Source organism: Aquarana catesbeiana, linkage group LG05 (genome assembly GCF_042186555.1).
Source record: "Aquarana catesbeiana isolate 2022-GZ linkage group LG05, ASM4218655v1, whole genome shotgun sequence".
Lineage (NCBI taxonomy): Eukaryota > Metazoa > Chordata > Amphibia > Anura > Ranidae > Aquarana > Aquarana catesbeiana.
This window is the reverse complement of record NC_133328.1, coordinates 555,399,278-555,422,174: the sequence shown is the minus strand read 5'-3', so window position 1 is coordinate 555,422,174 and position 22,897 is coordinate 555,399,278. Positions and strand designations below refer to the sequence as shown.

General features: G+C 42.4%; 2 protein-coding genes across 2 annotated transcripts in view; one reads left to right on the top strand and one right to left on the bottom strand.

The window, feature by feature from the left end:
* RALYL (RALY RNA binding protein like) overlaps positions 1-22,897 on the bottom strand; it is a 1,862,755-nt gene that overhangs the window by 1,138,653 nt on the left and 701,205 nt on the right. The gene's annotated exons all lie outside the window — the stretch shown is intronic.
* Positions 17,090-18,223, top strand: LOC141146133 (hemoglobin subunit alpha-3-like). The gene is made up of 2 exons (XM_073632888.1): positions 17,090-17,246; positions 18,047-18,223. The coding sequence occupies exons 1-2, from the start codon at positions 17,136-17,138 to the stop codon at positions 18,173-18,175; spliced, it is 240 nt and encodes a 79-aa protein (XP_073488989.1). The 5' UTR covers positions 17,090-17,135; the 3' UTR covers positions 18,176-18,223.

Here is a 22,897-nt window from a genome sequence, read left to right as displayed (position 1 = left end):
GTGAAATGGTAGGGGTACTTTTGTACCCCCTTACCATTTCACACAGGGGGGAGGGCCGGGAACTGGGGGTCCCCTTGTTAAAGGGGGCTTTCAGATTCCGATAAGCCCCCCGCCCGCAGACCCCCACAACCACCGGCCAAGGGTTGTGGGGATGAGGCCCTTGTCCTCATCAACATGGGGACAAGGTGTTTTGGGGGGCTACCCCAAAGCACCCTCCCATTGTTGAGGGCATGTGGCCTGGTACAGTTCAGGAAGGGGGGCACTCTGTTTTCCCCCCTCTTTTCCTGCGGCCTGCCATGTTGCGTACTCGGATAAGGGTCTGGTATGGATTTTTAGGGGGGCCCCACGCCAATTTTTTAAAAAATTTTGGCGCGGGGTTCCCCTTAAAATCCATACCAGACCTGAAGGGCCTGGTATGGATTTTTAGGGGGACCGCACGCCATTTTTTTTTTTTTTTGGCGCTGGGTTCCCCTTAATATCCATACCAGACCTGAAGGGCCTGGTATTGAATTTCGGGGGAACCCCACGCATTTTTTTTCTGAATTTTGTTTGTTTTCTTAATGCTGTTTTTATCAATGAATTTTATGTGTATTGCCGGACCAACGTTTCATTAGAGCCGCACAAAGTGAACCAGCATTAAAAAAAAAAAAAAAAAAAAAGAGGTGCGCCCGTTCAACCTATGCAAATGCTTTTACGTTGCCTGACATTTATTAATATTTTGCCGGCGCAGTGAACCAGAGTATTTGAACAAGCGCAAATGCCGTTTGAGCATGCGCAGTGTATAAATTCACCTCCTGCAGTTTAAATGTATTTACCGGCACTGCCGGCTTGTTCAGAGAATGTCACTTTCTCATTCTATTTTGGCCATATTTGTGACTTGGACAGTTAGTACTACACTTCCCCACATCACCCCACATCACCCCCATATTATTGACACTTACAGCTTGTTTAAATTTGAAGTTAAAGATGCCATGCACCAGGTCTATAGTGGCGTACAGATCACCTCTTCCCGTGCGCCAGGAAGAGAATAGTAAACGGGGACTTAAATGCTTTGTAAATACGAAAATGTCATTTGCGCATCGGCAAGCACCGCAAGTCATGGCGCAAATGCTTCATAAATCAGCCCCACAGTGTCATAACAATTTGCCATAAAACCAGAACAGTGCCGCACCCGCACCTAATCTCTTCTCATTTGTATATCACACCCTTCTGTTCTGGTTTATTGCAAAATCCCCATCAAATCATTCTTTGCAGCTATTACCTTTTGTACCACCACCCCCTCCCTTTAGAATGTAAGCTCTACGAGTAGGGCCCTCATGTACCTTTTGTATTGAACTGTACTGTAATTGTGTTGTCCCCCTTATACATTGTAAAGCGCTGCGTAAACTGTTGGCGCTATATAAATCTCGTATAATAATAATAATAACCTATCAGAGATGACTTTAATATGTTATCATAGTGCCATAACACTTTGCCATAAAACCAGAACAGCGCCGCACCCACACCTAATCTCTTCTCATTTGTATACCACACCCTTCTGTTCTGGTTTATTGCAAAATCAGATACTTGGATTTATTGCCAACTTGGTTACACACCCACCCCTTTCTGATTGGGATTGTGTGCTATATGCACTGCCAACTTTATTATAAAACCCATTCTTCCACTTAGCAAAGTTTCTGGTTCTGATATTTTTACCTACAGGTTTAGCGCAATATTCTATTTTCGGAGAGGGCCAGTTCTCATAACTCCCCCCCCCAAAAAAAAAGAGGGCTACACAACAAAAAAACACAGCTAACACATACAATTATTATTTTACATAATATTTTTATTGTTCACAAACACAAACAAATAACACATGGAAAAATTACTTTATAGATGCAGTAGAGGCTCCCACAGAACCAAAAGTAAAGGCCCGTACACACAATCGGACTTTTTGACAACAAACATGCAAATGAGCTGTTTTGGAGCAACATCCGACCGTGTGTACACTCCATCGAATAAACTTTTTCTGTTTCCATCGGACTATTGTTGGCTGTGCGAACGGACAAACTTTCCGGCAAAAAAAGTTCGATGGAGCAAAGTCAGATCGTGTGTACACAGAAGCATCAGACTTTTGTACGAACTACAGTACGCGGCCGCGAGAATGTTTCCAGCGCGAACCCATCGCGCTGGTTCTCAGTGACAGGGTACTGTACATCTCGTGCTGGCTGCAATAGGAAAAACACATTTTCCTACTGCGGCGAGCGCGAGAGGGAATTTCCCTCTGGTGGCATACCAGGCCCTTAGGTCTGGTATGGATTTTAAGGGGAACCCCCTATGCCGAAAAAAACGGCGTGGGGGTCCCCCCAATCCATACCAGACCCCTATACGCCCGACCGGTCAGGAAAGGGGGTGGGGATGAGCGAGCGCCCCCCCGAGCCGTACCAGGCCGCATGCCCTCAACATGGGGGGTGGGTGCCTTAGGGGTTGATGAGGACAAGGGCCTCTTCCCGACAACCCTGGCTGTTGGTTATCGAGGTCTGTGGGTGGGGGGCTTATCGGAATCCGGGAGCCCCCTTTAATAAGGGGGCCCCCAGATCCCGGCCCCCCACCCTATGTGAATGAGTATGGGGTACAGCGTACTACTACCAATTCATCGGGGGGAAAAAGTGCTAATTAAAAAAAACACACTACAAAGGTTTTAAAATGAATTTATTAGGCAGTTCTGGGGTCTTCTTCCGTCTTCGGGGGTCTTCTTCCGACTTCGGGGGTCTCTCCGGCGTCTTCTCCCTCTCTCCTGCGTCGTCTCCGTGCTCTCTGGTTCTTCTCCAGTGCCTTCTTCTTTCTGCCAAGCTCCTCTGCTATCTTCTGCTCTTTTGCCACTCTTTTGCTAGCAGAGGAGCCCGGACATCTGGATCGTCTTCTTCCCTCTTCTCTTCCAGAGATGCTGACACGACGCTCTCTATGACTGTAATTCTGTCTGTGCGCTCTTCTATGACTTATATAGGCGGTGACTCCGCCCCTATGACGTCACAGTCCCAGGGCATGCTGGGAATGTGAGGTCATAAAGGGGCATGGTCATGTCATCCTATGACCACACCCCCTTATGACCTCACAGTCCCAGCATACCCCGGGACTGTGATGTTATAGGGGGGCGGAGTCACTGCCTATATAAGTCATAGCAGAGCGCACAGACAGCATTACAGCCGGAGAGAGCGTCGTGTCAACATCTCTGGAAGAGAAGAGGGAAGAAGACAATCCAGATGTCCGGGCTCCTCTGCTAGCAAAAGAGCAGCAACCTGTATAGGTGTCTGAGGCTTTGCTTTGCATCTGGCATTGGCTATGCTGTGTGTGTTTGACGGTGGTGTGCATGTGTACAGTACCTGACAAAAGTGAGAACACCCCTCATATGTTTGCAAATATTTTATTATATCTTTTCATGTGACAACACTGAAGAAATGACACTTTGCTACAATGTAAAGTAGTGAGTGTACAGCTTGTATAACAGTGTAAATTTGCTGTCTCCTCAAAATAACTCACAGCCTTTAATGTCTAAACCACTGGCAACAAAAATGAGTCCACCCCTAAATGAAAATGTCCAAATTGGGCCCAATTAGCCATTTTCCATCCCCTCTGTCATGTGACTCGTTAGTGTTACAAGGTTTCAGGTGTGAATTGGGAGCAGGTGTGTTCAATTTGGTGTTATCGCTCTCACTCTCTCATACTGGTCACTGAAAGTTCAGCATGGCACCTCATGGCAAAGAACTCTCTGAGGATCTGAAAAAAAGAATTGTTGCTCTACAAGAGGTAGGCAGAGAGGGTATTACAGTTTGGGTGCACAGGTAAGCAAGGAGGGGATGTATAGAGGTAAGGAAGGTAGGTTCAAAGATAAGCAGAGGAGGCAGGTAGAGTTAAAGGGGTGGAGGGTTGGAGTGGAGAGGATGGGGGAGGTTTGTAGTGCAGAGTTAGCAGGGGTTTTAGGATGCAAAAGTGTACTGACAGGGTAGATAAAGATGTAGGTTGCGTGTAGGGCAGCCCAATTATTTCAATGGGGTGCTCTATGCACTAGAAATGTGGAAGAAAGTCCCTAATGCTTTTTCAAAATCACACACAGCACGTCAGCAGATGCATGAGGGTGTCATTAACAATTAATACAATCTGCTCAAGGGCAGCATGTTTACGCGGTGTCAGGAAAGCTTTTTTGCATGCGTTGCCGACACCCACAAATGTGAACGCAGGCTAAATCTCTCAGTTACATTAGTGGTCAGTGTAAATCTTCTCATTACATTGGGGCTTGGTTTAGAATCCTTTCATTTACACTAGCGGCCAGTGTGAAGATGCCCCTTACATTAGTGGTCACTGGTCAGTGTAAATCTCTCCTTACATTGGTGGTTACTGTGAATTCTTCTATTACATTAGTGGTCAGTGTAAACCCCTATAACATTGGTGGCCAGTGGTGGAACTCCTCTTTATATGGGTAGTTGGTAAAAAAATTAGCATTGCCATTGATCCCAGGAGTTCTAGGATCCCTAGGAGTTTTCTTTCTATTGATGGGTCCATGGTGTGCAGGCAGGTGGAGAGCAAATTTTACAAATAAATTATATTCGACCCAAGGAACGAAATGCAGTACATCGTATTGACACTTGACACTATATGTCTTAGGTTTCAACTTATATATTATTATGCTTTACCCTTATAATCTTTCCTTCCTAATAGTATACCCTAAAAAAAACACATAAATCTTAGCATCATCAGATAATTTTGTGAATACTCCTATTGGAATATAAATAATAAGGTGTAATATGCCATCGGGACTATGTCTGACGGCTTTAACTACATATTACATTCAACCCAATTTGCCATATGCCATCGGGACTACATCTGACGGCTTTAACTACATATTACATTTGACCCAATTTCTCAACAAACTGATTAATATATGGCCTTGAGTATGTACCCTTTGTGTAAGGGTCACACATATACATCTTCTATGTACCAGGATACCCTGGAAAATAAATACCGGGTAAGGCCCGTTTAATGCCCAAGGACATAACTCCAGCATGACTTCAGCCTGACTTTTTTGCCTATTACTTTTTTGCCTATGTCGAATTTGAAGGAAAATTGCCAATACTGGCTGATCCTATTACATCCAAACTAGGTAAAATAACCTTTTTTCTTAGCATTTAATGAAAAGTTTATGCAACACCACCTTTCTTCCCTGTATGGAATCCATATGGATTCAATACTTCCCAATTACAGTATTAATCCCCTATTAGAATTAATTTAATTATTCTTATATCATAGGTTGCAAATAACAATAGTATACACTCCAGGTATAAATAATTGCAATATCTCATCTCTCAACAATATGAAAATATTTAACAATCAAGGTTTTGTGTGATTGAGGATATTCTTTTAGTTTGACGTGTTTTTAATTTATTTGAATTAATTTATTTATTTTTTTGTTTGTTTGTTTTCTTACATATACATATATATATATACATACATACATACATACATATATATTTATATATTTTTTTACTTTCTTATATTGCTGTGTATAACCGTTAAGACAACAGACACTGGTTGTGGTATGCAGGATTTCATTTAAATCTGCCTTGCGCAAGTAAGTGTATTATGATTAACTAAAGTACTAAACGAGCGGTGGCACCAATTCCGGATATCAGGAATAAGTCTGTGGTGTCACTAATTTGAATCACAGGCAAAATGGCCGCCAGCAATCTAAGTGCAAAAGTGCAGTATGAACACCACACACTATATAAGGGTGGGAGATTCAGCAAGGGGCACACTCCCGTAGACATCCAGTGATGAAACGCGTAGGGCGTGGCCTGACCAATGTCGTGCGTCATCCCCCAACGAATATAGGATTGTTTGACGGTTTAAACTCAGATCTTTTATGCTTGAATTGAACTTTTACAATGTGAGTACCATTCTGTTACTTTTGGAATAAAGGTTTTAAACGTTTTTACGCTATGGACACCCCTTCTCTTTTATGTTAACATAACATAATTCGGGATTGCCAGGAACTGCTGCACAGTGGCATAGACTGTGACTGCACAATACCCCTGCAGGGGTGAAAGTATCCGGTGAGTGTTTGCACAATAAGAGCACGAATATCAAGCACTGTCACTAAAGAACACTGGAATAAGAAGATTGCATTGAATAATATTGTTTACCAAGAGGAATAAGCTTTCAAGCACAACTATCACCTGTGCACTACAATTAAGACTATTCAAAGCAACATTGTTTTTTCTGATTAACACTTGTTATTTTGAGCACAAGTCACTTTACCATTGACTGGATTCCCCCCCCCCTTTCCCTTCCATTACCCTTCCCCCCCCCCCTTCCTTTTTTCCTTCCCACTCACCTTAGCACTTCAAATCAATGTACGGTATGAATACATGGGCATATTTTGACATAACAGCACCACATGGTAAACAGTGAGTTGCATAGGATCAGCCACTGTCTGAAGCAAATTACATACACATCATTTTCTATTTTTATGCAAAATCACTTCTGATTGTTACTCCTTTTTTGGGATAAAGTTTTTCAAGAATTTTTTATCAACCAACATTTTCATACTTTCACTCACCTATCCCACACCCACATAACTGTCCCTGAGCCACCCCCATCAAATCATTCTTTGCAGCTATTACCTTTTGTACCACCACCCCCTCCCTTTAGAATGTAAGCTCTACGAGCAGGGCCCTCCTGTACCTTTTGTATTGAACTGTACTGTAATTGTGTTGTCCCCCTTATACATTGTAAAGCGCTGCGTAAACTGTTGGCGCTATATAAATCTCGTATAATAATAATAATAACCTATCAGAGATGACTTTAATATGTTATCACAGTGCCATAACACTTTGCCATAAAACCAGAACAGCGCCGCACCCACACCTAATCTCTTCTCATTTGTATACCACACCCTTCTGTTCTGGTTTATTGCAAAATCAGATACTTGGATTTATTGACAACTTGGTTACACACACACCCCTTTCTGATTGGGATTGTGTGCTATATGCACTGCCAACTTTATTATAAAACCCATTCTTCCACATAGCAAAGTTTCTGTTTCTGATATTTTTACCTACAGGTTTAGCGCAATATTCTATTTTCGGAGAGGGCCAGTTCTCATAACTCCCCCCCCCCCCAAAAAAAGAGGGCTACACAACAAAAAAACACAGCTAACACATACAATTATTATTTTACATAATATTTTTATTGTTCACAAACACAAACAAGTAACACATGGAAAAATGACTTTATAGATGCAGTAGAGGCTCCCACAAAACCAAAAGTTACAAGCATGACTTTCAATAAATGATGACACTAACTTTGTGTTGCTGGACATAGCTTAGATATCCTTCACTTTGGTAACTGGTTAGAGCCATGATAAGCAGGCAGTGTGTTTTCCAAAATTGGATAAACCAGGTATTTGTATATCACACCCTTCTGTTCTGGTTTATTGGAAAATCAGATACTTGGATTTACTGCCAACTTGGTTTACACACCCACCCCTTTCTGATTGGATGGTGTGCTATTTCTCTAGTGGCATTAGTCTCTGAGTTCTCACCACTATTCCACATCTGCAATTCTCATGTGATTGAGTCCTCAGGTTTCTTCTATCTGGCTGTGGAGTACTGATTCATGTTCCATGCACTTGTATGTGTTCCCTACTTTGTGAACTATCAATCTTTTTAGGCTGTTATCCAAGGTCTTACACTTGTTCATGTATGGCACATGTGAGGTGGTTGGCCTTGTGCTTTTTTGGCTAATTTGCTATCTTTCATTTGTGTCTCTTTGTCATTATGTAGCTCTGGCACATCTCTCGTTACTTTAATATGTCATATTGAAAGTTGTGAGTGGTCCATTCCTGTCCGGTGTCGTGGAAAAGTCAGACTGAGCTCTGTTGAAACGTTCACAATAAAATGCTGTTGATTTGGCTTACCTACACTGTAAGACCCATGAGCATCTCTATAAAAAATTGTTGTTATATTACAATAATGCCCCCCAAAAACTCAAAAATGTTGTGCAGTAAGACAGTGTTTCTCTGCAACATGCTTTAGTGTCAGCAAATATTATTTCAAATAACAAATATGGAGTGGAATTAATATTGGAATGTGTGAATGTTTTCTGTCTAAAAGATGCTTAAAGGGGTTGTAAACCCTCGTGTTTTTTCACCTTAATGCATCCTATGCATTAAGGTGAAAAAACACCTGGAAATCACCGGCCCCCAGCCCCCCGTTCTACTTACCTGAACCCCTTCGTCTCCTCGGCGGGGAAGTGCTGTCCCTCTCTCCACGTGGTTCTGGCTTTTGATTGGATAGATTGATCGCAGTGCAGTCATTGGCTCCTGCTGCTGTCAATCAAATCCAATGATGTGGGCATCTGGGGGCGGAGCCAAGTCTGGCATTCGTGTCTGTGGATGCAAATGCTGGACTCGGGAGCGTGCCCACAAGGTAACCCCCTCGGGAGATTGCTTCTCCTAGGGGGTTATCTGATGCGAAGAGGAGCCACGAGAGTCGCTGGGGGACACCAGAAGAGGATGTTCAGGGCCACTCTGTGCAAAACGAGCTGCACAGTGGAGGTAAGTATTATATGTGTTTTATTTAAAAAAAAATAAAAAACGATCCTTTACATTCACTTTATCTGGTATTCTTAAACCCCAGAAGGGTGGAGCCAAAATAAAACTTTAATTTAAGCAACCACAGCTATTGTTTTCAACTTGTAAATGCTATCATTGCCCTTTGCCAAACTCTGACAGAACGGCCACCTGTTTAACCATACAGCTCAACCCAGAAGTTCTCCAGCTTGTCCCTTCAGCCTACCATGAATTCTTGGACATCTTTGACAAGAAAAAAGCTGACAGTTTGCCACCCCATTGACCCTATGATTGTCCCATTGATCTTCTCCCTGGCTCTGAAATTCCTTTCGGCCGTATTTTTCCTCTGTCTGAAACTGAACTAGAAGCTCTTCGTTCCTATATAGATGAGAACCTTGAAAAGGGATTCATCCGTCCCTCCTCATCTCCAGTCGGGGCAGGCATCTCTTTCGTGGAAAAGAAGGACGGATCACTAGACCTTGTGTGGTCTATAGAGAACTTAATAGAATCACTATCAAAAATAGATATCCACTCCCTCTCATTCCTGAGCTTTTCCAACGCCTCCGAACCGCCCAAATATTCACCAAGCTAGATCTACGGGGAGCATACAATCTGGTTCGGATACGTGATGGTGATGAATGGAAGACAGCTTTTAGGTCCAGATTCGGGCATTTCGAGTATTTAGTGATGCCGTTCGGGCTTTGCAATGCCCTGGCCCTTTTCAATATCTGGTCAATGACATTTTTCGTGAGTATCTAGATAATTTTGTGATCGTGTATCTTGATGACATCTTGATTTTTTCCACTACAGTAGAGCTACATCAAACTCATGTAAAGAAGGTGCTGTCGATCCTCAGAAAACATGGCCTATACCTAAAAGGAGAAAAATGCGAATTCGAGAAGGACACTATCCAGTTCCTTGGGTTCATCATTTCCACAGGAGGGGTCGCAATGGACCCACAAAAAGTTAAAGCCATCCAAGAGTGGCCAGCCCCTTCTGACAAAAAGGGGGTTCAGCGATTCGTTGGCTTTGCCAATTTCTATTGCAAGTTCATTAAAGGGTTCTCTTTAATCATCTCTCCTATCACGCAGCTTACTCGCCAGCAAGTTAAATTCCAATGGTCACCGGAAGCCCAGGAATCCAGTGTTGCCCTATGTATTAGAAGTGGACGCCTCAGAATCTGCATTAGGAGCTATCCTCTCCCAAAGAAGTGGCCAAAAAGCACTGCTTCACCCAGTGGCCTTTTCCTTGTGTAAACTCAGCCCCCCCAAAGAAGAATTACGATGTTGGGGACCGAGAACTACCAGCTACAAAATTTGCCTTAGAGGAATGGAGATACTTGCTGGAGGGAGCTTCCCAACCCAACGTGATTTTCATGGATCATCATAATTTGGAGTACCTCCGCACTGCCAAGCGTCTTAGACCTTGACAAGCCCGTGGGCCTTATTTTTCTCGAGGTTCAACTTCCACATTTCTTATCGACCAGGCACCAAGAACGGGAAGGCGGATGCACTTTCCCGTATGTTCCCTGAAGCATGTGAACCGACAGAACCTGGGACCATCCTGTCCCCACACAACTTCCTCTGCCTCATTCAGCCCAATCTTAAGTCAACCATCAAGGAGGCTACCAGTCAATGCACCGGATCTGAAATATCCTCTTTAGAAAGGAGGGATGGATTGTTATGGGCCCAGAACAAAGTATTCGTTCCTCCTCAGTGAGACTCCAAATTATGCAGACTTTTCACGATCACAAACTAGTAGGGCACTTTGGAATACAAAAGACCTCTGAACTTGTTAACCGTTCCTTCTGGTGGCTGAATTGAGGGCAAGACTGCAAGAGTTATGTACAATCATGTACCACTTGCCAGCGCAGTAAAGGATCAAACACCAAAGCCTGGGGACTTCTTAGATTCTTACCTGTCCCTGAACGCCCCTGGAAAGAAGTCTACATGGACTTCATCGTGGATGTACCCCCTCTGAGAAATTTACCACCATTCTAGTAGTGGTTGACCGTATCCCAAAAATGGCTCACTTCTTGCCCATGGGCACCCCCTCAGCCTCAGCTACCGCAGATATCTTCTTAAAAGAAATGGTAAGACTTCATGGTGTTCCTTTCAACATCGTTTCTGACAGGGGAGTTCAGTTCACGTCTAAATTTTGGAAGGATCTGTGCAAGTCCCTGGAAATCAAGATCTCCCTCTTGTCCGCATACCATCCACAGAGTAATGGTCAGACAGAGAGGACCAACCAATCTTTAGAACAATATCTTTGGTGTTTTTGCTCCTACTCCCAAGATGACTGGTCTACCCTTCTGCCCTATGCAGAATTTGCCTATAACAATTCCATACACTCTGCCATCAACCACACACCGTTCTGGGCAAATTATGGATTCCATCCTTCTTTCTTACCAGACGCCATCCCTGAAATATCTACCCCTGCAGTACAGGATCGGATAAGCTCTATTCAAACTAATATTTTACAGATTCAGGAAGCCATGAAAAAAGCTCAAGAGAACTATGAGAAATACTACAACAGAGGGAAAGGAATAGCCCGATTTTCAAGACTGGAGATAAAGTGTGGTTATCTGCTGTTATTCTCAAACTTCCTTATCCTTCACGTAAACTAGGCCCAAGATTCATTGGCCCTTTTGAGATTAAGAGAGCAGTAAACCCTGTGGCTTTCGAACTAGCTCTACCCAGTTCTTACAGGATACACCCAGTGTTCCATGCCTCTTTACTGAAACCAGTAACTCCTAATACTTTTTCAAGACGAGAAGAACTACATCCTCCTCCAATTGAGATTGAAGAGGAAGAGGAATTTGAGGTAGAAGCTATAGTAAACTGCAGAAAGAGGGGGGGCAGGTCCAATACCTAGTTAAATGGAAGGGGTATCCCCCGGAAGACAATTCCTGGGAACCCTCTAAAAACATTCATGCCCCTCGCTTAGTGCAAAACTTCCACAGAAGACACCCAGAAATGTGAGCCCAGTTGGGCATCCAGAGGCTGCCCCTTGGGGGGGGCACTGTCAGAGGACTAGTAGGAACTTGAAGTGCCATCATCGGCACCTTCCTGGGCGCCTGCGCAGAAGAGTTGCGCTGCAGCACGCGCGGGTGCGTGATCCGACGGGTTCGAGCTTCCAAACACTCAGCTCTGCGGGTCAGCGTGTGCGGGTGCACGATGTACTATAGCGCATGGGCATGTGCACGCTGTCATGCGCACAGCGGAAGTCCTTTGGGCAGGCCTATAAAAGTCAGCCTTGTGTATGGTATCATTGCTGGTTTGTCTTTTCAGCTCCTGAACCTGTTCCTGAAACCTGTGTACCTGTGCCTGCCTTTTGTGACCCGGATCGACCCTGACCTCGCTTTGAACCTCTCCTGTGTTTGACCCTTGGCTTATCTCTTGGATTTCTCTACCTGCCTGATCACCCGTGTTTGACCCCCGGCCTCCTCCTGGACTTTGCCTCTGCCTTATCCCAGTGTTTGATCTTCAGCCTGCTTGACTACCTGTGTTTGACCCCTGGCCTGTTCCTGGACTTTGCCTTTGTGTTTGACCCTCTGCCTCCTCTTTTACTGGATCCAGGCTTCATCTCCAGACTCTGCTCCGGCCTAGCCAGTTCCAGTGAGGTGTCAGCCACCCTGCACGGATTACTTCTCTACTTGAAGTATCTTCCAGCTGCTCCGCTACCTGCTGGTGACCCGTGCTTCTTCGTGCCCAATACCCGCTGTGCCTCTTCTAGGGGGTATTGTGCGCCCAGCTGCAAGGGGAGACTCTCTCAGCAACTCGGCCTTGGTGAGTACCTGACAGTAGGGCATATATTCCCTTAACTCTCCGTTCATCTGGTTTGGACTGGTGATGCAGAGGGAAATGTTGGGCCAAAGGACTCTTCGGCTCCTTATGTTTAATATCCCCGAGATGTTCACTGATGCGGACCTGCAACTGGCGCTTTGTCTTTCCTATAAGTCTTATTACAAGGACATTGTAAGTTGTAAATCACTTTTGTAGTGGCACAGTTGATAAGGCTTTTAATCTTACAGATTTTAATATTGTCAGCATTGGTGAACACCTCGGTGCGATCAACGAAACGACAGATCTGACAATGCCCACATGAGAACATCCCTCTAGATCCTGGGAAGGACGTTAACCAGGAATCATCAAATGACCTGATATATTCTGATTGAGTGAGCATGTCAGATAGATTTGGAGCCCTCCGTGCAGTCATATGTGGATATTCCCCCTCTATGGCAGAGTGGAACAGCAGGACAGAGTGGACCAATGCCTTTGAAGAATCTCTTTCACCTCAGGCCATTGCGAACCATACTGGGAGATAAATCTTACTGGTTCACATTGAGTGACATGACCCAAGGGGGATGGTGAAGGGGGACTTTGTTCCTTTATTAAAGAGAATCTCTCCAGGCCCATTGCTCTCTTTTTTGCAGCTCTGAGGATTTTATGGCTGTAACCCCTCTCTCTGAACCTGGCATATATATCATGGGCCTCCTTTTTAAATTCCTCATCACTTGTGCAGTTTCTCCGAATACAGAAAAAATGTACAGAGGGACGCACTTCACTAGAGAACTAGATGATAACGATCTGCCCCAAGCAGAGTGTTAGCCGCCGTCGACTTTCAGAAAGTTGAAGTAACCAAAGAGCCACTCTTCTTAGTGATCCTGAGGTCAAGGAAGGGAATTGAGACCTGATCAAATCCATACATAAGTCTGATATTGCATGTGTTATCATTAAGCTCATGAATAAATTCATATATATCCGTCTTGGTTCCCTTCCAGACCACCAGGATGTCATCAATGTAACAAATCCACACCCTCACAGACCTCTTATAAGACCCCAGTGTGTATACTTCGGACTCCTCCCACATGTGCCTAGGTGAAGGCATGCATATGAGGGTGCCCAAGGGGCCCCCATAGAGGTGCCCTACACCTGTTGGTAGTGAACATCATTAAACTCGAAATAGTTGTTATGGAGGACAAACTTCAACAAATCCAAAGCAAATTCATTTTGATGAGCCATTTCCGGATAGAATTTCTGTAAATAATACTCCACAGCTTTTTGTCCCCAAAGATGAGGTATTGACGTATACAATAATTCCACGTCAAAACCGACAAGGAGCCATTCATCATCAACATCAATGTCATTTAGTTTGCTGAGAACATCCTTGGTATCTCTTAAAATTTTGACTCGAGAGCAGGGACAATTGTCTTTAAAAGACTGTTGACATATTGACCAACCCTTTTAGGGGGAACATTAATTGCAGAAACTATGGGTCTTCCCAGGGGATTTGTTAGATCTTTATGGAGTTTGGGGATGATATAAAGAACTGGGGTATTATAATCGAGAACCTGTAGGTGATTAATTTCCTTTTTTTTAATCAGCCCTTCTTCCTGTGCCAAAGTCAACATAGTTCAATTCCATAACCACATTAGGGAAGAAGGAACTTGAAAGTCTCAAATAGATGTCTGGATTGCCAAGTTGTCTTGTGTCTCTTTGTCCACTGGGTGACCATATCAGTGTCCAGCTATTTTTCCTGTTGGTAGCTTTTATTTGGTTTTCCACACCCACTCCCTTTAGTTTGGGATGGTGTGCTATTTCTTTAGCAGTGATAGCCGTGGGGCTTTCAAAACTATTCCTCATCTGCAATTGCTCATGAGTCCTCAGGTTTCTCCTATTTCGCTGTGGAGTAGTGATTCATATTCCATGCACTTTTGTCTATTCCTTTCTTGTGCTCTGTCAGTGTTCAAAGATAGTGTCCATATCTTTTTTATGTTGTTATTTAAGGTCTAACACTTGTGTTATGGAACACATGGGGTGGTTGGTCTTGTACTATTTTTTGTCTATTTTGTTATTTTTCATTTGTGGCTCATTGTCATTATGTTACCCTAACACATCTCTCAGTACTTTAATGTGTCATATTGCAAATTATGGCTGGTCCATTCTTGTCTGGTGTCTTGAGAAAATCGGACTGAGGTCTGTTATAACTTTAACAATAAAATTATGTTACTTTGAATTTTCTCCAGCAAGACCTGTTGTAAAAAAATAAAAGTCATAAGCAACAAATGCTTTTCTCGCCCAGGTTCTTGGGTCCCCGACGCCAGCATGTTTGTTGTGGGAACCTGGCTGTGATCCCTTGTGGCTTTACAGTTAGCTCCCCACTACTTATGCACGAGCCGTGCTGTGCTATTTGAATGGTCCCCAAGCCTCCTGGGACCTGTTGCATGTACCAACAGGTTGCAGGCAGGGAGGGCGGGGAGAACTTACGCTGCAATCGCCCAGTCAATCAGTGGGGAGTGGGTACCTGTCAAAACTAGGTACCCACTCCTTTTTGGGTGAAGTTCTGTTTTAAGTCACACTCAAAAATAAACTAAAAAATTATGTACATTTAGCTAGTGTTTCTCTGCAGCATGCCTAATGGCGCGTACACACGATTGCACATTCTGACAACTAAATCCATGTTTTTATTCTGACGGATGTTGGCTCAAACTTGTCTTGCATACACATGGTCACACAAATGTTGTTGGAAATTCCAAACATCAAGAACGCAGTGACGAACAACACGTACAATGACCCGAGAAAAATGAAGTTCAATAGCCAGTGTGGCTCTTTTGCTTGATTCCGAGCATGCTTGGAATTTTGTGCATTGGAATTGTGTACACACAATCAGAATTTCCGTCAACGGATTTTGTTGTCGGAAAATTTGAGATCCAGATCTCAAATTTTGTTTGGCGGAAATTCCAACGGAAAATGTCCGATGTAACCTACACACGGTCAGAATTTCCGACAACAAGCTCACATCGAACATTTGCTGATGGAGTTTTCGACCGTATGTACGCAGCATTAGTGTGGATAGTTACATAGTTACATAGTTACATAGTTAGTAAGGTTGAATAAAGACACCAGTCCATCTTCAACCTGAGTGAGTGTGTGTCTACAACCCTGACCCTTGTTCCTAACCCTGTACATCGCACACTCACATCAGTCCCTACCCTCAATCAAAGGTCCCCATTCATATACTAGGGCCAATTTTGGACAGAAGCCAATTAACCTACCAGCATGTCTTTGGAGTGTGGGAGGAAACCGGAGTACCCGGAGGAAACCCACGCAGGCACAGGGAGAACATGCAAACTCCAGGCAGGTAGTGTCGTGGTTGGGATTCGAACCAGCGACCCTTTTTACTGCTAGGCGAAAGTGCTAACCACTGCACCACTGTGCTGCCCAAGTAATTATGTTTTTTTAAATATATTTCCAGAAATGAAATATGGTTACTATTTTGAAGTAATAAATATGGAGTGAAATTATAATAGTTCATGTATGTGTGGACTTTTTCTGTTAAATCTATACTTGCCTGGTATTCTTGACACCAAGAAGCGTGGAAAAGAGATAAAACTTTAATAAAAACTATCACAACTATTGTTTCTAATTTGTAAATGCTATCAAAACAATTGAACACATTTAAAATATATGTGTAATGCCAGGTAATGGAAGGCACTAAAGTGCAATGATCTGCAATAGCTCAGTAAACACAAAAGGATTTAGGTAGATAAATAATGTAACAGCACAGACATTCTTAGGCTAATGTAAGTTACACTGACAAACAACTACTACCGTGTTTCCCGAAAATAAGACCGGGTCTTATATTAATTTTGGCTACAAAAAATGCATTGGGGCTTATTTTCAGGGGATGTCTTATCTGTCCCCTGTCTTCTCTCCCCCTCTCCCTCCCTGTTAGCTCAGGAGTCAGCATCTCCGTAATCCCCACAATAAACCCTAGTTAAAGTCCTTGTAAAATCATTTAATCCACTCTGCAAATGGATTATATAATGTCCAGTGTGTGTCTTTATGTAACATTGTAGAAAATACCTTATTTACAGCGCCTCTGGGTGCTCACATGACCCGCATGATTTTACAAGCACTTTAACTAGGGCTTATTCTTGGGGTCGGGCTTATATTGCAGCCATCCTAGAAAATCGAAATAGGTTTTATTTTCAGGGTAGGTCTTATTTTCGGGGAAACACAGTACGTAGAATAAGTAAATTCAGTTCTATGATCCATGTGTATGACTTTTCTAAAAAGCTAAGAAACTATTGACAGAATTTATAACCTGTTTCAACTCTACAAAACAAAAAACTTTCAGGCCGACTTAAGCTTAAATGAAAACTGAGAGAGAGAAGTAATTAGTGATAGCTACTGCTAATATTTTATGTATCACACATTATATAGCATTTGCAAATAGTTTCCATAGCCAGGAAACAAGGAGATCAGTTTGTTTCAGGTCAGTTTTATGAAGGACAGCAAGGTTCATCTGCTAGCTATAACACCAGCAATAAATAATACATTGTTATATACTGTCTATATACTGTATCCATGTATACTGTTTTTAGGTATTAACTTCTGTTGTCATTTTATTTTCTGTTAGGCTTTTACTTAGCTTTCCCCAAACCAAAGCTTATTTCACCCACTTTGACCAGACCCCTGGTTCTGCTCCTGGCTCTGCTGATCTCTAGACACATGGTGAAACGATTATGACTGCTCTTGCAAGTGCAGCCAATCACCTGGATGACCTTGCTGGCAACCTGTCCTCCCTCAGTGACCTGCACGCCTACAACCTAAGAGTGGATCCAGGAAACTTTGTTGTCAGTACCACTGAATATTATTAAACAATAACCTGATTCTGGTGGACACATTTTTAAATGTTAAAATGTTTAAATGTGTTTGCAGCATTATAAAGTGTTGAGACTCTGGTGGGCCTCAGTTTTGATGCTAATATTTTAAGGGTCATGCTTTAAATGGCAAATATATTGGGATTGTTGTTTTTTAGAAAAGTTGTCATGACATAAATATAAAAGCGGTGAATGACAATCTCTTTAAAAATGTTAGCTTTAGATTATTTCCTGCAAGATTTTCTGAGTCAGTAATTGTGAAGTCATAGTCTCTTGGTAGGCATGTTTTTGGGTCACTAACTTGGAACTTATTGAGGTCAGAGTGTAAACATAATAGCCAGTTAAGGTACAGTAGTAAGTACCCTGATTTAGAGAAGAGAATATACCACCAAATACTTTAATTTCAAGAGAATCAGTTTGCTCTGCAACTCTTAGGAGTACATTAAATAAAAAAAAAAAGTTATCCCAGTTAATACTTTCTCCACTTTCTGAAAATTCTGATCTGATTCTGAGTTTCTTAGATAAAGCCTAATTCGCTACTACAAGCAACAATTTGAATTATGCTGATTAGAACTCAGGATAAATATCTTTTATTAAGCTTTGCTATGGAAAATTAGCTCAAAATGACCTTTAGAATTACGTTCAAAAACACAAAGTAAACATTGCAACCCAGGGAAGCTCTTAGTATACTGCAGTTTGAGCAATACTGTCCTTATTAAATATTAGGTGTTTATGTAAACAAATATATATATATTCTCCATTTCTCTTTGCAGCTGCTGTCTCACACTATCCAGGTGGTCTTGGCTACTCACTTCCCTGATGATTTCACTGCTGAGGTTCAGGCTGCCTCGGACAAATTCCTTGCTATAGTCTCTGCAGTCCTCACCTCCAAGTACAGATAAATCCATCCTGTATAACAGGCTACATCAGTAATTACAGCAAGTAAAACAGCATGCAATTTGGAGTTCTTTGGGCTCATTTCAATTACAATCTAGTTGCAATGGTTTTTGAAGAGCTTTTATTTGTGTATATTGCCCATCAATATATATCTGGTGTTCTCTTGAATAAAGCCCAACATACTTTTAATTTCTGCCTCAACTGTTGCATTATTATGCTTTATTTTGATGATGTGATATTATTACAAATATGCATGTGGCAGTTGCTGTGTCTGTTTAAAAAAAAATCAAGCTAGGTTATGGGTTAATTAAAAAAAAATAAAATCTGCCTAATCAAATAGTTAGAGTGAACATGGGTTTACAAGACTGGTATTAATTTTACACAGTTTATTAAGACTTAACACACCCACAAGCATTAAACTCTCCAGTGTCTACATTTTAAATTAATTTAAGTGTATGCATAGCCAAAACTTTCTTTTAGTTTTCTTGATTCAGTAGTGATAGGGTTGAAATAATGACTTAGAGTTCCACTTTAATTGTTTCTGCTTTTTCTTACCTGTGTACGTATCAATTGTTCTATTTAAATTGTTTGTGCTCCTTTCTTACCTGTGTACGTATCAATTGTTCTATTTAAATTGTTTGTGCTCTTTTCTCTTTTTTGTACGTATCAATCTGTATCTAGATGGAATTTGGAACTACTGAATAATCATTACATGTTCGCTGATAAGAAACTCTTTGTACCTTAACCTTATTTGGTAATGCCGATAAGATTACTGCTTGTAGAGCTGCTTATAAAAGAAGTAAAGGGTGTAGTTCTCTCAGGCTCAGAACTGTGATACAGACATACCTGACTCCGTGTCATGTTTCTTATAGAAGCAATAATTTGACAAAGCAATATAAACTTAAAGCAACTTATTTAAAAGTTGAACCTAACATTTTGGCGCCCGGAGCAGGGACTCACCAAGTTGCTACAAGAGGTGGCTGAGCTACGCTGACGGAACAAAAAGGAATAGGCATTCCGGGAACCACAGATCAAAAAAAACCTGGCCAGGTAAGAAAAAGCTTTATTTTTCTTATATTCTGTGCTCCCCTGATTTGTGCCTATCCGTTCTGTCAGTTACGGTTCTCCTGGTTTTAAAACACCAGCCTCTGTAGTGGTGAGTCTAGAATTACTGCATATTTTAGTTTATATTGCTGGAATTATTTGTTTGTTTTTGTTATCTGTGTCTGTCTTGTCTGTCTTGTTGAGAAAGTGAATGAGCCTTGTCAAGGATGGTATGAGTTAGAAGGGGATTGCCGAACTAAGCAACGGAATGCGCCTTACCTCACATGATTGGGAACTTGAGGGCTTGTGAGCTTGGGGGTCTGACGCTTATGCTTAACCTCACATCTAACTCATAAACCATAGACGGGTTGAGAGTATAAGCCCTGTCTGCTCCATAAAGCAGGGATAAGAGTGTATGAGAGGGATTCCCAGATACGGGGAGGGAATAAGATCTCTATAAAGTCCGGAGATCTAGTCGGATACCTGGCCACTTAAAGGAATGCTTGTATATGTTGTAGCCGCATTTTTGTATATGTTGTAGCCGCATTCTGGTTTGTTATTGGGCTAGCATATAAAGTAATTATTTGTTATTGGGCTAGCATATAAAGTAATTCGATTTCAGAAATCTCATTCCGGAGAGGTTTTTAGAATTCTAGCACCCTAGGAGGAAGGCAACGAGGAACTAGTGTAACTTAGCTGGTTTGTTATTGGGCTAGCATATAAAGTAATTATTCATTCTTGTATATGTTGTAGCCGCATTATATTGTACACTAAGTGTCCCACACGCTACCTAGGCAGGACTGTTGGAATGGGCCAGAGGAACACAAAACCCCGTCAGGGAATTGTGGCGCACTATACGGTGCCACAGATAATTAAGAACATTTATGGGAAAACTGAAGCACAGGACTTAAAGGATGTCCTTCGTAAATTTAAGGTGAAAGGAGCAGCGGGTTTAGACCCGGATGTATGGAGTGAAATAGTGAAATAAAAATAGTGAAAAAAAGTGAAATAAAAAGGGACAGACAAGGAGAGGTGTTAGAGAAGCAATGGATGAGTCAGGTTCAATGCTTAATTAAGGTCTCAAATAGAGCGAAAGAAGAGGGGTGGAAATATAATCCAGACTGTGATGGTTGGGATATGAAAGATAGAAGAACAAAAAATGTTGACATTTTAAATAATCTTAGTTCAACCATCCCACCCCCATACACTGACATAGAACGTAAACCACACAAGATATATCCTGTACTTAAGGGTAGAGAATGTTTTTTTTCAGGTTTGTGGAGTATAAGAATTTCATTCAGAAGCTGTAGCCCCCGTACGCACTGATACATGCATTATAGTAAAGCCAGCTGTTTTCTGTAGATTTGTGACACAGTTAATGAATACACATGAAGCGACCTGGCAGGATGGGGAGGATCTATGCAGACACAAAATGACTCTGACCCTGTTTAACCAGTTTATGACAGAAATAGGTCCACACAGACCTGCAGGACAAGTTGATGGGGATGGCAACCTGGAGGCAGGACATGTCAGACATATAGACTCAAGGGCCCCTTTTATTGCTAGATTAGAAGCTTTTTGTCAGGCAAAACAACAGGAGAGGGGGTCCATATCACCCATGAAGCAAATGCCAGGACAGACTGTATCGGAATTTTACTTATCTATGGAAAGTATGATGGCAGATGAGGGATTGGATTTGGCTCTGCCAGTCACGATCCGAGCCTTCAATAGACAGTTTATGGAAGGATTAATTCCACAGATAAGTGAAAGACTGAAAGCTTGCACACCACCCTTAATTTGTTGCGATTTTTGGCAGAAAAAGGTTGCAAGGTTAATAAGAAAAAGTTGCAAGTGTGTCAGGAAAAAGTTATCTTTTTGGGACATTGTATATCACAGGGTACGAGACATCTCACTGAGGAGAGGGTTCAAGTGATAAAGGGAATGTTACCCCCACGGAATTTCAAACAATTGCGTATGTTTTTAGGTATCGTGTCATATTGTAGACAATGGATACCACATGCTAGCGCTTTGATGCAGCCATTATACGATTGTTTGAAAATTGTACCGTATATGCTTACAGAAGTAGCTTATGAATCGTTTATCACTTTGAAAAAGTTGTTGATTTCTGCCCTGGCTATTGGTATACCAGATTACACCAAGATATTTAATCTGTACATTGCTGAGATCACTGGACACGCCACAGGTGTTCTGACACAGGCACATGTAAAACAAAGACCAGTCGCTTACTTTTCAGCAGCATTAGATCCAGTATCTAGAGGTTCACCGTCTTGTGTACGGGCGGTAGCTGCAGTGTCAATTATCATAGATAAGTCATCAGAGATTGTTCTAGACAATCCAGTCATAGTGCATACCACACATGACATACATGCAATCTTGTCTCAGGTACAGCCCAAACACATTTCAATGGCTAGGCAATTAAGGTTTACAGTGTACTTTACTCTTACCTCCAAATGTTACTTTTCAGCGCTGTACAACCTTAAATTTGGCCACCTTTTTGCCTCTTCAGTCACCAGATTTGGCAAGGGGGAATGATAGTGCTAATAGTACTAGTGAGAAAGGAAATGAGGAAACTGACACTCTCTTGTTTAAGGAAGTAAATGAGCACGATTGTTTTCAGCTCATGAAACAGGAGACAATGGGATTCCCACATGTTACAGATACACCGATTTTAAATGCTGAGCACACTTTGTACATAGATGGCAGTAGGTTTGCTGATGACAAGGGTAAATATCACACAGGGTATGCTGTAGTGACTGATACGCAGGTAATTGAAGCACAGCCCTTACCAGCCCACATTTCAGCACAGGAAGCAGAATTAAAAGCCTTAGGACAAGCCTTAGAATACTTAAAAGGACGAGAGGGAAATATTTACACTGACTCTGCCTATGCTTATGGTGTAGCGCACGATTATGGCCACATATGGAGGGCTAGAGGTTATCTGACAGCAGCAGGTACACCTGTAAAACATGGAGAAGGGATTAAGAGAGTCCTGAACAATCTTCAAAAGGTTAAACGAGTAGCCATCATGAAGATAGCGGCACACACGAGCGCAAAAACAATTGAGGCAAAAGGAAATGCATTTGCAGATTTGACTGCAAAACAGGCAGCTCTAGGGGAAGGAAGCCCTGAGACCTTAGCAGCGGTAGAGGTGAGTATCCCAGAACCAACATGGCAGCAGCTGAGTAAATTACAGGAGCAAGCAGGGGAGAGCGAGAAAGATAAGTGGGTCAGGATGGGAGCAGCACCAGACCTTGACAATGTATGGAGGGAAGGAGGCAAAATATGCCTACCTGCCTCTCTGTACCCAGCAATGGCAGCGGCAGTTCACCTACCCACACACGTCAGTTCCAATTCCATGTATAGGATTGTGAACCAAGGATGGCTCGCCCCTGGATTCAGTAGCACTGCAAGAAACTACTGTGCAGCCTGCCAAATCTGTCTCCTGAATAACCCAGGACAGAAAGTGAAAACCCCACGAAAACACCAGGTCCAGGCCCAATACCCCTTCCAGAGACTGCAAATTGATTACATACAAATGCCTAAGAGTGGCCCCTTTGAATTTGTCCCCATGTGTATCGATTTATTCTCAGGTTGGCCCGAAAGTTATCCAGTAAAATCAGCTACAGCTAAAGCCACAGCTAAGAAACTGATCACTGAGTTAA

Coding starts and splice junctions, on each gene's coding strand:
- LOC141146133 (XM_073632888.1), top strand. CDS start 17,136: ATGACTGCTCTTGCAAGTGCAGCCAATCACCTGGATGACCTTGCTGGC. Junction 17,247..18,046: donor TGGATCCAGGAAACTTTGTT/GTCAGTACCACT, acceptor TTCTCTTTGCAG/CTGCTGTCTCACACTATCCA.